Source organism: Amaranthus tricolor, chromosome 4 (assembly GCF_026212465.1).
Source record: "Amaranthus tricolor cultivar Red isolate AtriRed21 chromosome 4, ASM2621246v1, whole genome shotgun sequence".
In the NCBI taxonomy this organism is placed as follows: Eukaryota; Viridiplantae; Streptophyta; class Magnoliopsida; order Caryophyllales; family Amaranthaceae; genus Amaranthus; species Amaranthus tricolor.
The window spans coordinates 25,862,844-25,880,424 of record NC_080050.1 but is presented as its reverse complement, the minus strand read 5'-3'; the positions used below and the strand labels follow the sequence as shown (position 1 = coordinate 25,880,424).

At 32.1% G+C, this 17,581-nt stretch overlaps 3 protein-coding genes across 9 annotated transcripts; 1 reads left to right on the top strand and 2 right to left on the bottom strand.

Moving 5' to 3' along the window:
• The first annotated feature begins 1,356 nt into the window (after window positions 1-1,356).
• LOC130811014 (protein TRIGALACTOSYLDIACYLGLYCEROL 5, chloroplastic) lies at window positions 1,357-4,832 on the top strand. 2 transcript variants are annotated; one of them, XM_057677141.1, is made up of 4 exons: window positions 1,357-1,657; window positions 2,146-2,317; window positions 4,224-4,344; window positions 4,693-4,832. In XM_057677141.1, the coding sequence occupies exons 1-3, from the start codon at window positions 1,471-1,473 to the stop codon at window positions 4,315-4,317; spliced, it is 453 nt and encodes a 150-aa protein (XP_057533124.1). In that variant the 5' UTR covers window positions 1,357-1,470; the 3' UTR covers window positions 4,318-4,344; window positions 4,693-4,832. The 2 variants fall into 2 exon arrangements, with proteins under 2 accessions (XP_057533124.1, XP_057533123.1); XM_057677140.1 differs by lacking the exon at window positions 4,693-4,832 and having other exon boundaries at window positions 4,224-4,641.
• On the bottom strand, window positions 4,598-8,516 carry LOC130811013 (probable beta-1,3-galactosyltransferase 8). The gene is made up of 9 exons (XM_057677139.1): window positions 8,128-8,516; window positions 6,919-7,194; window positions 6,761-6,825; window positions 6,400-6,593; window positions 6,074-6,331; window positions 5,905-5,992; window positions 5,286-5,411; window positions 5,090-5,199; window positions 4,598-4,994 (listed from the first exon to the last, which is right to left on the bottom strand). Exons 2-9 carry the CDS (start codon window positions 7,165-7,167, stop codon window positions 4,837-4,839), a joined length of 1,248 nt encoding a protein of 415 aa, XP_057533122.1. The 5' UTR covers window positions 7,168-7,194; window positions 8,128-8,516; the 3' UTR covers window positions 4,598-4,836.
• A 1,995-nt stretch (window positions 8,517-10,511) lies between these two features.
• LOC130810644 (purine permease 3-like) lies at window positions 10,512-16,884 on the bottom strand. Of its 6 annotated transcripts, none has more exons than XM_057676781.1 (6): window positions 16,557-16,884; window positions 15,286-15,366; window positions 14,428-14,502; window positions 13,426-13,716; window positions 11,936-12,366; window positions 10,512-11,028 (listed from the first exon to the last, which is right to left on the bottom strand). In XM_057676781.1, exons 4-6 carry the CDS (start codon window positions 13,676-13,678, stop codon window positions 10,675-10,677), a joined length of 1,038 nt encoding a protein of 345 aa, XP_057532764.1. In that variant the 5' UTR covers window positions 13,679-13,716; window positions 14,428-14,502; window positions 15,286-15,366; window positions 16,557-16,884; the 3' UTR covers window positions 10,512-10,674. The 6 variants fall into 6 exon arrangements, with proteins under 6 accessions (XP_057532764.1, XP_057532765.1, XP_057532766.1 ...); XM_057676782.1 differs by having other exon boundaries at window positions 13,426-13,709; XM_057676783.1 differs by lacking the exon at window positions 15,286-15,366 and having other exon boundaries at window positions 13,426-13,502; window positions 13,605-13,716; window positions 16,557-16,883.
• Window positions 16,885-17,581: the final 697 nt, after the last annotated feature.

The window sequence follows — 17,581 nt, the reverse complement described above, 5'->3', positions numbered from 1 at the left end:
TTTAATTTCTCGGTAGATGATGAAGCCGCTTAGACGATTTCTCCTCAGAAACGTCTTGGCTCTGATACCATAATAAAGGGAATAAACCAATTGTAGGGTTTGAATTACTGTGTTTATTCATTCATTTCAATATACATTGCATGCTATATATACAGGAGAAGTTACCTAAAATAAGGAAAATATACAGAATATTTTGTGCCCTAAATATATATCAAATATATGGAGAAATATCTGTTTGCCTTAAATAGATTATTCTAACATTATTAACTATTTGTTTCATTTCGTGATTAACATAATTGCTATATCTTGTAGATGATATATGATTTGTATTTAGCGGATAAGGGTGACGATGATGATTGGCGAGCAAAAACACCGTATCTTTGATGTGGTAGAGTACCACAACCCTGAACAAGTTATGCGACAAAATGGTATGCGGCAGGCCAAAAGACCATAATAAGCTGCACGAGAACAATTAATCGTAGGTTTTGGAAGTCTACAATGAATTGGTTGCGCATCATCGGAGATACATTCAAGCGCGGGAGAGATATGAAAATTTCATAGTTTTGAGGGAAGAGATCGATGGACCGATGGATTACTATGGTGAATTTTACTTTTTTGTGTTTAACATAATTGATATAACTATTATTGAGCTTATAAATGCTAACTAAATTGCTTTTTGTAGATGAAACTAATAGCACACATTTATGACTTCATGCGCTCACAGTGGCATATATGCTTTACTAGTCGAATGAAATGCATGGGCATCTACAATTCTACATTGATTATTACCTTAAGATGATGTTCTAAATTCCTCAACACAAGCAAATACTTCGAGACATTGACTCATTACTAGTCGCCAGCCACACTTATTTAGGCTTATGAGGGCGATCCATGCGAGAAGTCATATGCATCACCCATTCATCATTTTAATTTCAGCCTTCAGGATCCCTCAAACAGTGAGAATACTCCTGTAGTTTATTCAAATCTAGATATCAGTTATTAGGGCGATTTTCCCACTTTGACTAGGCAAAGACCTTAATTTTGAATTAAAATCTAGTCTTCCAACTCATTTTGGTTTAAAGTTGTTATCCTTTCGGTACACCTATTTTTATTTTTATTTTTAAAAAAGCTAATGAAATTTCAATACTTCAACAATTCATCTTGTATAACTTGAGACTGTCTCACGATGAGATAAATCCATATAATTGATCAATTTCTCTAATTAATAATAATCACATTAATAGACTAAATATATATGTGTCAACCAAAAAAAATAATTTTACCGTAACACCGTCTCATCTATCCATTTGGGAAACTTGAATAGGCTATAGGTTAAACCCAAACTCTCTTCATTGACCCATTTTCATGTTAAAACTGTAAAAATACAGGACAAGTTTAAGTTTATTCGTTTCTTTACCCATACTCCAATTTGATTTCAAGTATCCAACAGCAGTATAAAATCGAGAGGACATGAAAAGAGTACAGACAAAGAAGAGAATTGTTCAAATGATGAATGGTGGTGCAGATCACAACGACGCAGATAAAGGTTTACTCTGGAAGCTTCCAGTAATGAAGACTAGTCAATTCGGCAAAATTGGTCCTGCTTTCGGTGTCGGAGCCGGCTGTGGTTTCGGCTTTGGTCTCGGCCTTCTCGGAGGTTTTCCTTCTTTGCTTTCAACTTTTTTTTTTTGTTTAATTTCTGTAATTGTTGATCTAAGGTTGAAATTCTTTGACAAATTCAACTTAAATGCTGGAAACAATGGGTTTATTGTTTAATTATTCTATTGATTCCTTCAATAATACTGCCTAGTGTAACAGATGAGTTTATATGGTTAGTTTTACTAGAATTATGTGTGTGTATGTTGGAAACAAATTTAACTGAATGGTATTGGTGTTTATATGTTTGCAAATAAATGTTCAATTCCAAGTCCTTTCTGTATGATTATGTTATTATGTATTATCTAAATATCTAATTTGGTTCGTTATTCTAAAAGTGACCTTAATTTAAATGTCTCAGTTGCCAGTTCATTGGGAATCATTGAATTATGCAACACTAATCTGAATTTATTGGAACGATTGACTAGCATCTTAATACTACTTCCACATGATGGATTGCTTGTTGATTGTCTATAATTGATTTTACAGGTATAGGATTAGGTCCTGGAATTCCTGGACTGCAGTTAGGTTTTGGCATGGGCGCCGGATGTGGTGTGGGTTTAGGTTTCGGTTATGGCATTGGCAAAGGAGTTGCTTATGATGAGAGCAGAAGATACTCTAATATTGCAAGGCCTTTTAGTGGGTCATATGTTCCATCTAGGTATGTATAATGTATGGTGTTCTCTTTGTATTGAAATGTTGGGACTGTTTGTATTATTCCCCTTCCAATGGCTTACACTTTTTCTCCATTCAAATCGTTGGAGAGTCAAATCCGGTAACGAGAAAATATTCTAAGCAAAGATATATATTGAAGCTTTAGCATGTTTTCTTTTTCTTTAAAGTGAGTGTGACTCTATTCAGCTACTAATCTGATTGTAGATATTTTCTTCTAATCAAACAGGATTATTCTATCGTGCCTTGGAAAGAGTGGAAGTTGTGGGGGTATGGGGGTTGCTAACTTCATACTACAAGAATATGTGTAGTGTGGTTGAGGTGGAAAAGTTTCAACTTTCTGTTTGAAGTTTTTTCACCATATCAGATAGGCAGCATTTAAATTTTTTTTACTGATTCTGTTAATTACAAGTTTGTTTTGATCCTTTTTAATGATTAAAGTAATTAAGCAAGACTACATTGCTACAGTAAAAGCATATTTTTAGCATACTACTGCACCTAAACTGTTTACAAACGATCTGCACTCCATAATTTTAGGTGCCCCTAAAGGGTTAAATGTGGTACTGTGGTAGCCTTGCATTGTCAGTAAATTTACATGATTTAGGATTCTGGTCAATTGAGCATAGTTTCAGTAGTGGTCAGCTGAAACATCTAGTGAAAATTACTGATTTACCCAAAAACTGCTCCTCTCACGCTTGTGCTAAGGTGCTGGACTCACAATGTTGCTGCAATTAGATTTTTCGTATTAGGAGTCAATGATTTTTCTTTGAAAAAGGAATCAACTAAATGGCACTTTCTTTGTCAAGTGTCCCAAATCCCAACGTCTTTGCACTTATTTTTGTTGATCATCTTCCTTACTAAGAATTGATCGCCATCAATTAGTCAATTACACCTGGCTGCTGCTGTTGGTACCTTTCCCTGAAGTGGACTTGCGTTAGTTACTAACTTCATACTACAAGATTATTATCTCCTTCAATTGTCAGATGCTAAAAATATGAGTCCTATGAGAACTTGAGAACTAGAGATGCCCTTAAAAACTCCTTATCATGAATTATGTGAAGCATCTTTTCTTGAGAGCCAGAAATGCTTTTCTAGCATGAGTGAACTTCTCAACTTTTTTGAAAATGCATGTGCTCATCAGAGTTGCTTCTCTTTACAATTTGAGTACACCTCCAGTCAGTAATCACTTGTTTCATCAAACGTTGTACTGGTAGATACTCTGTGCCCTGTTATTATATGAATATTCTTATATCCCAGCTTCCGATAGATTCACTATTTGAAATCTCTGTGACTATGTTCTTATTTTCTGTGGAAAATTGAGCGATGGCACTTTAGATTGGGTTTGAGTTCTCAATCAATTTAGGGTAGTTTAATGACTAGGTGAGTCCTCAATATCTGTATCTGTAGGTTTGATTGATATATTGCATATACATAATCCAAAATTCCACTCACTGAAAGGTACTGATGATAGAGTCTTCATTGTGCCTATGAGAGGATATATTATTAGCACATTTTTTTTCTCATGTTTTTAGATGGGACAATGGGAGGTGTTTAGCGAAATCTGTGTTTAGCACACTTTCAGGTTTTATAAGAACGTCCGATTAGAAAATAGACTGTGATTTGTATCCAATATATTTTAATCTTGAAGTGTGATTTTTCTCAGCCATAGCCGAGTATGAAAAGGAATATAATGATAATCAGGCGTTTTATGTTTTAATATTCTTTTTGAGTTTTTATTAACCCATTTGCCTATCATTGGTTCAGAGATTAAGTAGGTGTACTGTTCAATATATTTGAGGAAATAGCATGTTAATAATCAAGTTTTTATGTCTAAATATAACTATTTCTCCCTGTTGCATTAACTCATTTGTCTATATTTGGTGGGATTTTTCCAGAGATGATGTAAATGCACTGGTTGATGACCTTGTCATTAACACAAAGAAGCTAATGGATGCAGCATCTAAGGAAATCGATAAATGGAGACGATAAACACGCGTGTACCAGCTATCTGTGCAGGTACTGAGAATCTTGTCATGCCGTCTTACTAATTCGTTTTGGAGTGGAATGCTTGTAAATACTCAAGAAACGTAACAGAGCCATACAACTGCTCTGTATATTGTTGAACATACATTATGCTGTGAAGTTATTAGATGTTTCTTTCATTCACTTTATCCATTTCTTACCTGTATTTACGACTTTACGTCATGCTGCCAAGCTATTAAATTTATGAAATTATGCAGAAAACAGAGTCATGAGATGCCTCCTTTGATTTGCTCAAGCAAACTAAAATGTATATATTATGTCCTGAAACTAATACTTCCGATCATTAACGAAGTACATTGTTATGTAAAATTGTCTTATTAGCCTCTTGCTTCTCAAAATGCACTCCAAAACAATGAAGGCTCACAAAGCACAGATCAACATAAAGTTGCTGCAATCAAATGTCGAGTACCATCAACTAGAGCTTCTAGTCAGCCATTCTGATCTACCCCTCCAAAGCCGAGACGGTTAGTAATCTAAAACATCAACCTTCCAAACTGCATTATCTCCTTCTCCGCAAGCATTGTGTATATCTTTCAACCTCTCGACAGATTTGCATATTCCGCTGCAAGACCAGTCGAATGATGCTACACATACATTTCCTGCCTGCATTTTCCATTCGCAGTCTTGGACATGTTTAAGAATGAGAGTTTGAGTTAGAAGTATGGAAAATGCAATTTCCAATTGATTTCTATCCTATATAAACTTTTTAGGAGCATACCTGGAGGTGTTCCGCAACACATAGAACGATCATTCACATGTTCGACTTCCAAGCCGAATAGCCAGGAACCCAGAGAAACGTCTTCATTAGCATAGCGGTGCAAAATGGGTCTGCCAATTTATCCGATAGTTAATCGATTAGCAAATCCGTAAAGAATGATTTGTTGTCGGTAATTTGAAAATTATGGATGACTTACGCATTGATAGAAATATAAGATGCAAGGTCCTTAGAAATGGCATAAATTTGACCGGTAGCATGTCTGAAATATTTGTTCCCTTCTTCTCCGAATTTCCAGTATTCCGGTTCATGATACTTCACACCCCTGCATTCATATCATATAAATTTAGAAAATTTGAAAAAAATAAGATCATTTACCAACTTTATTCTAAAAATAAGGTTCGTGAAAACTTTATTTCCAAAATAAGTGTCCGCACATCCAAACCTAGGCTTGGTGTAATATCGCTGTTACTAATAGCGAAATAAAAAAAAAAATTAGTAAAGTCTCAAATCGCTGTTAGTAACAGCGACTTTAAGGTTGACTGGTGAACACCTTAATCTCGTAGATTCGAGTGAGGAAGTAACTGAAATGACGAAGAAGAAACTTAAAATGTATTAAGTCGCTGTTAGTAACAACGACTTGAGGCTTTACTAATTTTTTTTTTTTTTTTTAATTTGACTTTACACCAAGCCTAGGTTTGGATGTTCGGACGCTTATGTTGGGAATAAAGTTTTCACGAAGATTTTTTTCAAATTTTCTACCGAGATCACGAAATCCACGAAAACACGACTCTACCAAAGATTTAAGGAATGCTCACTTCTGAGACAGCACAGGTCCAGACTTCATGCATCCAATGTAAATTCTTGGCTTTGATTTGTGTTTTGCCAGTGTATTAACTAGCATGCCTATATCAATTAGACCTAAATTTAGTGCACGAAGAATCGAAAATAAAAAAGAGATATGTCTTAAAAAGTCGATTATATGACCTAGATTCAAATGAACATCATCGTCAATTTTCACATAGAACTCTGCATTCCAAAGTGCAACAGCAGTCGAGAAATAAAGGCGTGTTTTTGTGGAAAGCTCATGGTAGCCTTCAATATGCTTGAGGCGCAGAAAATCTTTGTACTTCGCTTCTTCTGCATCAATCGATCTGTCAAGAACGCCTCCAGGTGTAGTGCTGTGTCCTATCACAAATCGAATCACAATTCCTTTTTCTTGCTCGAGTTTCTTCAGTTTCTCACCTGCATAATTCAGCTAATCAGGAAAATCGTTTAATGTGGTTCATCAACAACCCCTTTAAGTTTTTCACCTTGAGGCATCCATGTTTCTCTGATGGATTCTCTCCGTTTTCTGCTGCTAAACGCAGTGTTGATTCCGATCACAACAAAAGCCTTTTGCAATGTATGATTCAATGCTTTTTCCCCTGTAATTTGGAGGTCGGTCTGACTCGTTCGTGCCACGGCTAACTCCATCTCCAAAGCTGAAATTTTTTTATCCAATGATCTACAGTTTTTATCATATAGCAGTCTATTAATCTTTGACCTGACCCGAAAATGACCCCATTTGAAGGCGATCCAACATAGAAAACACCCGAACACAAGTAACAAACCCGAAACCCTCCCTCTCGATCATTTTTACTAATCAGCAATACGGAAAAATGAGAAACTTACTGAATTGCTTTGTGTGTCATAGCAACTTCACCCATGACATCTCCAGATTTTCCTTCGACCAACATCTAATCGGTCAAAACTCGATTGAATTAAATTACGAAAAACAAATTAAATTAAAATTTTGTCGAACAATATATATAACTTGATATCAAACATACACGTTTGTTGTGATCCAAACTCGTAGTTACTGTCGCTGTCGCTTTGAGTTTCTTCGAGGCTTTGACATGATTAGGAACAAACGTAACTTGTTGTTCTTTAACTTCCAAAGTGTGACGACTCCACGTCTGGCTCGTAATCAGTGTTCCTCCCAGAAAGCTCGCAATGCAGAGTAAAACAATCGCTTTTCCGGGAACATTTTTTCCTCTCATCTTTTTCGATTCGATATCAGTTTGCAATGGTGACACCATTATCTGCTGTATAAATGTATAAGGTACCTAAGACACAGATATTTTTACTTTTTATGTCATAAAAATATTATTGAAGAAAATCAATAAACAGTAAATGCAATATTATGGGCAGAACAAGGGATTTCTTGTATAAAGAAAAAAATTGTATGACTTCAAAACAGTTATAGGAAATATGATTTGGACATTTACAGTTTTACACAAGAATGTGTGCATTTGTGCTTTTCTATCTTGTTACTCAACCATTTACTCAAACAGATTTAGTAAGTTTATTTAAACAAAATTTGGCTGATTACCTTAAGAGGAAAGTTTAGTGTAACTTGTTGCATGAACTAGAACAAAATAGTCTAAGAAAAAGTTTGAATCTTGTCAAGGGATCTAGAACCAAATAGCCAAAGACTAATTCAATGCTCTTTAGAGTACTTGGTGTTAGTCCGAACTTTCTAGTTTCTAGTTAGGTAATGGGGTGTTTGCTAAATGACTTTTAAGTCGGCTATTTGGTTGTTTTTGACTTTTTAGATGGTCTAAAAGGGAAAAAAATATATTTGGTAAATGACTTTTCAGTCAGCTGAAAACTTGGTTTTAAGCCAAAAGGGAAAAGCTTGTTGGCTTTTTCTATTGGCAATTTCTAATTTTATCAAATATTTCCTTAAACATGTGGCTTATCCAATAAGTTTAAAAACCAACAAAAATATTATGCAAAATAGAATGTAAATATAATGCTCAAAAATAAGTTGATGAAATATTTGCTAGACAACGGAAGAAAAAACTTTTTATGTCTAGAAATAATTTCATGTATAATCAAAGTAATGATATTATCTTCTTATCATATAGATTACATACTTCCATGATAATTATATATAACAACATAAAAGTTAGAGTCTCAGTACCAAAATATTAAAGTCGACTACATGAACTAATATAAGAAACCTCAAGTAATTAAAGAAAAAGAGAAATAAGTACCTTTACAAAGCTGACATATTGTGTAATCTACAATGAGAAATCCTGTTTTCATTCATTTATTTTAATTTTTAGGTTTTTTTTATTCCCCAATTTTTTTTTAAATTTTCTCTAGCTATGCTCCAACCTTCTTTTGGCAAGATTTTTGTAGAGGAATTGACAAGGAGTTTAGTTAAAATGTCGTGGAATGTGTCATATTAGATGGTCGAACTGCTGCTGCTTGCTCGGGTGGTAGTTCATTCATGTACTTTCCATGGTTTTAACCAACTCTTTTTTTGTTTTTATTATTTTAAGTTACTCTACTTTATTTTTATTTTTAAGCTTCTCTTTTGATACTAAGAGTAACGACCCGTTTGGTTAATGGTATAAAATGGTGATAATGAGAATGATTTATAGTGTAAAATTTTATCAAAAGTTTCATATCATTTCCATAGTAATAAAACTTTGATTATAATTTTTTTTCTTCTAATTTTCATTACCATCTAATACCACCTCTTTCAATAGTAATGCATTGCAGTGAATTATATGAAAAAAATTGAGATGATTGAAGTTGGACAAGCATGACTATCAAGGTAGCTAAGAGATTTTTCAACTAAAATTACACTAGTTTTTCATTTCCATTACTATTATTTATTACCACCTACCAAATAGACCGTTAGGGTAGGTGATGGGTCAGGGTTTATTTGAAGTTTTAATTAACAATGTATTGTAACTAAACAAAATGCAAGAATTATTTTTTTTTGACAAGGGAATAGTTGATAGGTATATTACTCTTTAATTTAACTATGATTTATAGTGGAATAAGATAAATAATACTCCCTCTGTCTCAATGGATTTGAAATAAAGAGAAATCCAAGAATAAATTGTGTGGATGAAATTAAAAAATAGTTAAAATATATGGATGAAATTAAAAGAAAGTGGTGAACCATTGTTCAAAAATAAAAATGATGAAAGACGAGTGGCACGGACCTAAATGATAAATGATGCAAAATGAGTGGGACAAAGGAAGTGAAGTATGTTTTACTAATCCATTGGAATAACATTTTGTTTTGATGTGTTTGGTAAAATTATTTGATAACCGAGAATTGTTTATTTGTTTGAATGAATAATAATATGAATCATATCATATTATATCATATAATATTATAAAAGAACTGAAAAATTCTATATGACGATTTTATAGAGTTTTGCCAAATATAGTATTTTTCATAGCTTAAAATTTGACTGTGTGATATTCAAAATATTTTATTACATTAATTATGATTGAAGTATTAAAGGTAATTTTTTTAAAAAAAAGGAAAATTGATATTAATAATCCAATATTTCATCCATCCGCTGTGAATAATCCCACCTTTGAATTATTTTTTAATAATCCAACCTTTACTATTAGTTTGCAATCAACATAGCCTTTTATTTTATAATAATTCAACATTTGCCTATAGTTTGCTATCAGCATACCCTATTAGTATGCTGATAGCAAACTAAGGGCAAAGATTGATTTATTAATTAAAGATAATCCAATATTAGGATTATTCATAGCAGATGAGCGTGAAAGGTTAGATTATTGTTATCAATTTTTCCAAAAAATTATTAGATCAAATCACAAAATTATACAGTCATACAATACATAAAAAAACAGGAAAAAGTTCCAAATGACGATTTTATAGAGTTTAAGTAGAGCATTTTTACAGGTTCAAATGTGATTGTCTGATATTTAAAATATTTTAATACATTAATTATGTATCTGAGTTTGCTAAATGTAGTATTTTTATAAGTTAAAATGTGATTGTATGATATTCAAAAGATTTTATTACATAAATTATTATTGTAGTATTAAAGATAAGTTTTTTAAAAAAAATTGTAGATCAAATCATATAATCATACAATACTATAAAAAAACTGAAAAAATTCCAAATAACGATTTTATAGAATTTGTCGAATAGAGCATTTTTACAGTTCTAATGTGATTGTTTGATATTCAAAAGATTTTGTTATTCAAAAGATTTTGTTACATTAATCATGATTTTAAGTATGAAAGGTAAGTTTTCAAAAAGATCTTATTAGATCAAGTCATACAATCATACAATACTATAGAAGAACATGAAAATTGCAAATGACGATTTTATAGAGCTTTGTCAAATGAAAGCATTTTTACAAGTTAAAATGATTGTGGGAGTTGGGACATTCAAATTTCAAATCATGTTCACTATAATATGCAATTACATTTTTCTTTAAAATTTTTATTATAGGTTACATGTCATTTAGCCCTTTCTTTGCAAACAGGCATCAAAGGTTAAACTTATATTTGCCCTTTATTTGTAGATGGGCTAAATGTTATTTACATTTGATAATGTTTTCCCTGAAAAAGTTAACTTGACATACATAGATTACATTAATCAAAACTTTTTTTTCAATTCCAAATAAAAATATAGAATATCTACACATAAAAGGAGAAATAACTAATCATTTCTACAATCGATAAAATTAAAATGTCTATCATTAAAATGAAAAATAAAACACTCAACCACCGAGCAATCCAAAATATCTGCCCTAATTAGAAGTTGATGATTCTATATCATTAGAATGAATGAGTTTATTTTGTCTTTTCTTTTGCTTCTTAATTTGCTTAACCTCACCATAAAAATAAGAGAAAAATCCCCAAAGTGAAAGAACAAGAGAAACTCCTTTTTCAACTTGAAATTTTTCATGGTAAAAAATAACGGCTGCAATCTCAGTAATAGGAAGTGCAACTGCGATAATAACTCCAGATAACAAAGAGGAGCCGTAATGTATGACCCCTGCAGCTCCCAAGTAGAAAAACTGCCATAATATTGCACCACTTATTAATACCACAAAGTACATTGCTTTTCCTAGCTTGTATTCTTCTACTTCTCTTGCATATTCCTGCATTATGTTCATATATACACATAATTAAAGATCGAACTCATGTCGGTAAACTAACTCAATCAAAAGTTTAACTATACTCTAATATCTCTAACACTCAATATTCTACTTTAAATGAGGGATGGTTTAGATTGAACTTGTGACCTCTTGTCAAATTGGCTTCTAATATCATGTTAAGGAACCGTCTTTGTCAAAAGCTTAAGCTGATGGTTGAGGTCCTAGAATATGTTATATATTTTAACACGCTTTTAACACTAAATGTTAAACTATAAATGAGAATTAGTTGAGATTTGAACTAGTGACCTCTTACCACATTGACTTTTTGATACCATGTCAGAAAACTAGTTTCACCAAAAGATTAAGTTGATGGTGAGACTCAGAATATGTTATTTACTCTAAACGCCCCCCGACGCTGAATATTTCACTTTGAATGAGGGGTGGTTGAAATTTAAAACTTTGACCTTCTTGTCACGCTAGGTTCTGATACCAATTTAGAAAACCAACTCAACCAAAAGTTTAAGCTGAAAGTTGAGGCCCCAAAATATGTTATATAATCTAACACACCCCAATGCTGAATATTCCACTAAATGAGGGGTGGTTGAAATTCGAACCAGAAACCAACTCAACCAAAAACTTAAGATAATAGTTGATGCTCCAGAATATGTTATATACTCTAACACACCCACAACACTATTTTAAATGAGGAGTGGTTGAGATTCAACCTTGTGACCTCTTGTCACGTTGACTTCTGATACCATATCAGGGAACCAACTCAATCAAAAACTTCAATTGATGATCGAAGCCCTATAATGCGCTATATACGCTAACATCTCAACTCATCCAATCGGAAAGAGCTCATACATATTATCTAGAACAGAAAAGAAAACACTAAATAGTAGGAGTATACCTTGTAATCTCCACTGGCAAGCATCCCAATAGTGCAAACAACAGTAGCAGAGAAGGTTAACACAAGCTGAATTTCCGTAACCAAAGAATAAGTGACACTCTGTTTAGCTTTCTTGAAAGTAAGTTCAATCAAAGGTAGCATAAGAGCGAACAATGCAGACGAAGCAAGTGTAAAGGCGAAGCCCAAGTAGTACTCGACACTTGATTCGCCCGCAGGTCGGTCTTTGTTAGCATGAAGTGCTAACACAATGGCTCCAAAGGTTAGAAGAGTAACAGCATTAATTGAATATGCTGTGAATTTCTGTTTTACTAATAAAAAGGCAAATAAGGCTGTGAAGGCTAGTTGGGTTGCTAGGATCAAGGATGATGTTGAGACTGCTATGTGTTTTACTCCATATGCATAGCAGTAGTCCCCTGCCCCTGCTACTAAACCTGTCAATTTTTATAACATTTCGATTAGTAACATTGTTGTTAAATTGAGCTGGACTTACTGTGAATGTCAGCATATTATCGGGGAAATATGAGTTGCACATACTTCATAAGCCAAGGATATATACCATCCAAAACTATATGCAATGGGAATAAGGACTCCAATAACTTATAAAGTATGCACACCATCGTCAATTTGTCGATGTGGGATAAACCATCCCAACAATTGCTTCTGTTTGGTTTTGATTACACTCAGTATCACATGATTCGTTAATCTTCTCATGAATTGCAGATTGTATTATGGGCGATTTTGGGCTATTTTTGGTCCATTTTGAACAAATTGCGTGTTACAGTGATTGCACTTATATACAAGAATGATTCTGACTTCTCAGCATATGCAAGGTGTCTTATCGTTATCGTATAAGATCTCCTAACTTAAGAGGCCGACCTCAAAGTTAGTTAAAAGTTTTCTATCTCTGCTTGTATATACTCCCTTCGTCTTATGGAATTTGCATTATTTTCTCTCTTGTATATATTCCCTCCATACACTCTCTCTGATTCACATCTAATTAAACTTATCTTTTTGTGTCATGCATATTTTTCCCCAAGTACAACATTTTTTCGGCTTCTAATAAAATGAAAAACTTTTCTTTTGACAGAAAAGTAGTAAATCCATTAACCCCATTTAATAACTAAAATACACAATAGTTTTTAAATCCCTATTTATTTCACATCTTTTTGCGACTTTAGAGCGTCAAAGCAAATAACTAAACTAAAGCAACACATTATAAACCGAGACCTTTTAAAAAAGAGGTCGTCGGGTACTTTGGACATGTCCGAAACAACCCCTTATCCATAAACTCCATCTTCATTATGCACCACTTGTCAATCACCTCTTCAGTAACCTAGCCTAGAGTACTCTTTATTCTCCACTCCACTAATTGACGAACACTTCCAAACCCACTTTGTAAGTTTAATTTTCTTACACTAAACCCACATGAGATCAACTCGAGAGTCCAAAATCTTAAATTAGAGTAAACCACAAATAGACAATAAACTTACCAACAATAGAAGCATAAAAAATGGTGGTAGGCTTGATAGAGATGAGTTTAGCCTGTGTTTTATCAACAGCGCGTCTCCTAAAATAAGTGAGCAGAAGAGGAATAATCATAATAGGCCATCCACCAGTTTCTAACCAAGAAGATAACCAAATACTTTTACCACCATGTATATAATACAACCTCATTACCAATGGACCTCCACTTATCCCTATTGCTAACATCAAACAATTTAGCACCAAAACAATTTTCTTCATTTTTTGACACTTGATTTCTGATCTCTCAAATCTGCAATCTTCACAAATACATTGATTATTATTCTTGTATTTACCCAACAATGTCGTGTTTGTGTTTGTGTTTGTGTTTGGTTCGGCCGAAAACATTTGAAATCTGATTTTTGTTATCGAATGAAAATAACAATGTTTAAATAGAAGCACAACTTGAATAAAAGAACGTTAGTAGTACATGATAGGTGATGATACTATTGTGCCAATAACAATTAGTCACATAATCACTCTATGGTTCCACTCGTGTGGATGTATTTATCGGGCACCTGTGGGCTCAGGCTCATAAACTTACGAGTAATGAGCAATTTCGTTTCTGACACTCAATGGACCTTAGACAAATTGAATGAAATGAACCCTCTATATAGAAAGTTAGATTCTGAATTTTAACAAATGTTTGGCAAAACAACAGAGACAAACCAAAAATATTATAATTATCATTATAATATAACTTAGACGTGTTATATACTTCTTAATCGATAAAAGAACTAACTATACGTTGCAAATTTTATTTAAAGTGCCTACTTCATTAACCAAAATTTGAACCGGAATTGACATCAACATGTGAACATAATTACACCATACAAATATCAACACGTATGATGTATCATTAATTTCCATGATTATATTTGAACAAAACAATTTGTGAAATTATTTAGGTTAAAAAGTTCTAAAATTGAAATATTGTATTTAATAATTAGGATATAAAGAAATTAGCGTACCCAAGAATTGATGGCCTTTGATTTCCTTGGCGTATAATTTGTTGCACGTCGAGCCACAGCTGTTTGTGTCCTTTTCTGCAAATTGTGATGTACAAAACCAAACAAGCATTATTTGTATCCAAGAAATTATATTCATAGAATCATCCAGCAATTTTAATTTTGAATATCTTTATGATATGTTTGAACGATACTTTCATGCCAAAAAAATAAAATTAATTAAAATTTAGTGTTTAAATGTTTCATTAGGGATACTTTTTGGAAATGAATAATGACTACGCAAAACAACAAGAGAACAAGAAACAATGATATCTCGCATATTAAAATTGAAAAATATTCTTTTACCTAATAAATATACTGATTGGGTATCATAATCCAATTAAATTATTTAAAAAATTTAATTTGAATATAAAAATCCTAATCATTTGAATTTGATCTCAATGAGACGATCTCACCCGAGATTTGCTTGATATTGAAATACTTAATTGACATTGTCGCAAAAGTCAATAAGTAACGGAAGATCGTGACATAAAAAATTAACTTTTAAATTTTAAAAATCTTCAACAATATATTATACAGTATTTTATATTTTCTAATTTACTTAATTTAACTGTAAATAAATATCAGTCAAAGATACTTTAACGTAGAGATATTGATCAAGATCAACTGCACGTTTTTTTAGCCAATAAATGAGTTTTATTTGGCAAACTCTCTTTAGTTGCGGCAACTTCAAATTTATTTAGTATCATAGGCATATAAAATTGTATGTGTTGCTTCTATGATTGTAGTGCAAAAGATACTTTAATAAAAATAGTATATAACAAGAATATATTCAACATTTAAGAAACAAAATTGTAGTACCCTTGAAATTAAAGTATCGCACATAAACAAGCCTATAACCATCAACAATTTCGAATTTGTTCCCATCCCACCAAAAGAAACCTACAAAGACCACAAATTACATTACCCACTCGTTTGGTCAGTGGTGCTAAATAGTGGTAATGAGAATAATTTATAGTGTAAAATTTCATGAAAAGTTTCGTATTATTCTCACGGTAATGAAACTTTGACAAAAAAAAAGTTTTTTTGTTTACAAATTTTCATTACCACCTAATACCATATTTCATAATGGTAATGCATTGGAATGAATTTTATAAAGAAAATGAGATGATTAAAGTTGGACAAGCATAACCATTAAGGTAGCAAAAAGGTTTTTCAACCAAAATTATATTAATTTTTTATTTTCATTACCACTGTTTATTACCACCTACCAAACGGGCCGTAATTATTGGTGTTTCGTGGGCCTTAGCTCACACTTACATCTATATGCGGAGAAATATTAATTAGTGATGCTGGTTAAAAAAATTTAGTAGACTTTTCGAGTGGTTCTAGACATCTAGTATAAGGAGAATAATAATCACAAATTTCTAAATGAGAAAATCACACTGAAATAATCTATATCGGGTTGATTTAATGCATATACATATAATCTATATCGGGTTGATTTAATGCATATACATAGTCGTAAAGTGTTAAGTGATTAGTTACAACTAGGAGTGTTCAATGGGCCGATCCCCATTTAAGCCTTTTTTCGGCCCGTTTTAAGAAGAATTTTGTAAGGGCCGAGCCGAAAATAGACTTTACTATAATTAAAATGAAATGGGCTAAAAAAAGCTTAATAAAGATCGAAAACGGACCTTTGTAAATGGCATAATTAATTAACGTATAATTAAATATTATAAATGACAATATCATTGAAGATTATTAATATTTTTTCAATTTAATTATTATGAAAGATAATTTAATTGTTATGAACTGATAAATGGAAATTAAAATAATTTTTAGTTACAAAATTGGGCCGAGTGGGGCGGGTTGGGCGTTGAAAGCCTGACTCATTTAAAGCCCATATTAAATTAAAGTCTTAAAAGATCCTTATTTAATCCGACTCATATTTACTTGAATTCAATCCGATTTGGCCCGGTCTTATCAGCCCACTAGACACCCCTAGATACTACAACTCGCCTTGATTGTAAATATGGGGTTGGTTTAATGAGACAGTTCCATTTAAACCGTTTATTTAAGAATTTGTGAAACAATAATGGAATGCAAAGAAGTTAAGCAAAAATTCTTACCATAACATTGAGTTGGATGAAAGCTATGCCGCAAACTGAATTTCCAGTGGCAGACACATTATATTTCTGAAAATAATTAATTAATTGGTATTAAATAGTCATGAAGAAAAGAAGGGGATAGCAAAGAAGGCTAGTAATGTATGAATTTCAAACGGTTGTATATTGTTTATATATACTTTATACTTTATTTGTAAATACGAGTTTGCCCTTTTTAATTATTTTTTGTCATAATTTTTTTTTAAAATTAAATGAGAAAAATTTTAAGAGACAAGATATTATGCAAGAAATCTTATCTTGTAGAGGATTTCAAGTTCTTAGAGCTCTATTATGGTGTTTGAATAATTGAATAGATTTTGATGAGATTGGTAAGCTTATATCTTATTGTCCATTCTATAAATATCTTCTTAATATTTATTTATTTTATTTTCTTATAGTGGGAAATTCTTCATTTATTTATTTATTTATTTATTATTTAATTGAGGGTAATGCTTTATAGGGACTTTTTGGTTTAGATATAATAATAGCTATAAATTTGAAAAATGAGTTTTGTTTCCATTGAATTATTTTCTGAACAACTATAAAAAAAATTAAATTTTATTGTTTTTTAGTGAGAAGATCTTAAAATATAAAATTTATATGCTACTAATTTTATTATTAGGCTGAATTGACCTAACATGAGACTTATTTCACAGTAACACAAACTCTGAGTTATGAGTATTACATATTTAACATATGGATTCTACATTTGTCTGGATAATGCATGAAGTGAAGCGTGGCAAACATTGCAACACTGCAACTTTTCAAGGATTACCCTTTAGCTAGAATTGATATTATTGATGTCATTTCTTATATCCAATCCATTGAATATTTAGTGTATGATAATCCTAAGTATATAATCACCAAGTACTACAAATAGTAGTTGGATAATATGTATTAAAATACAAGGTCCAAAAAGAAGTTTAAAGTATAGGATAAAAGAAAAGTTGGAAAACTGAGTCAGTAAGAAAAGCCGAGTCAGCTTAGAT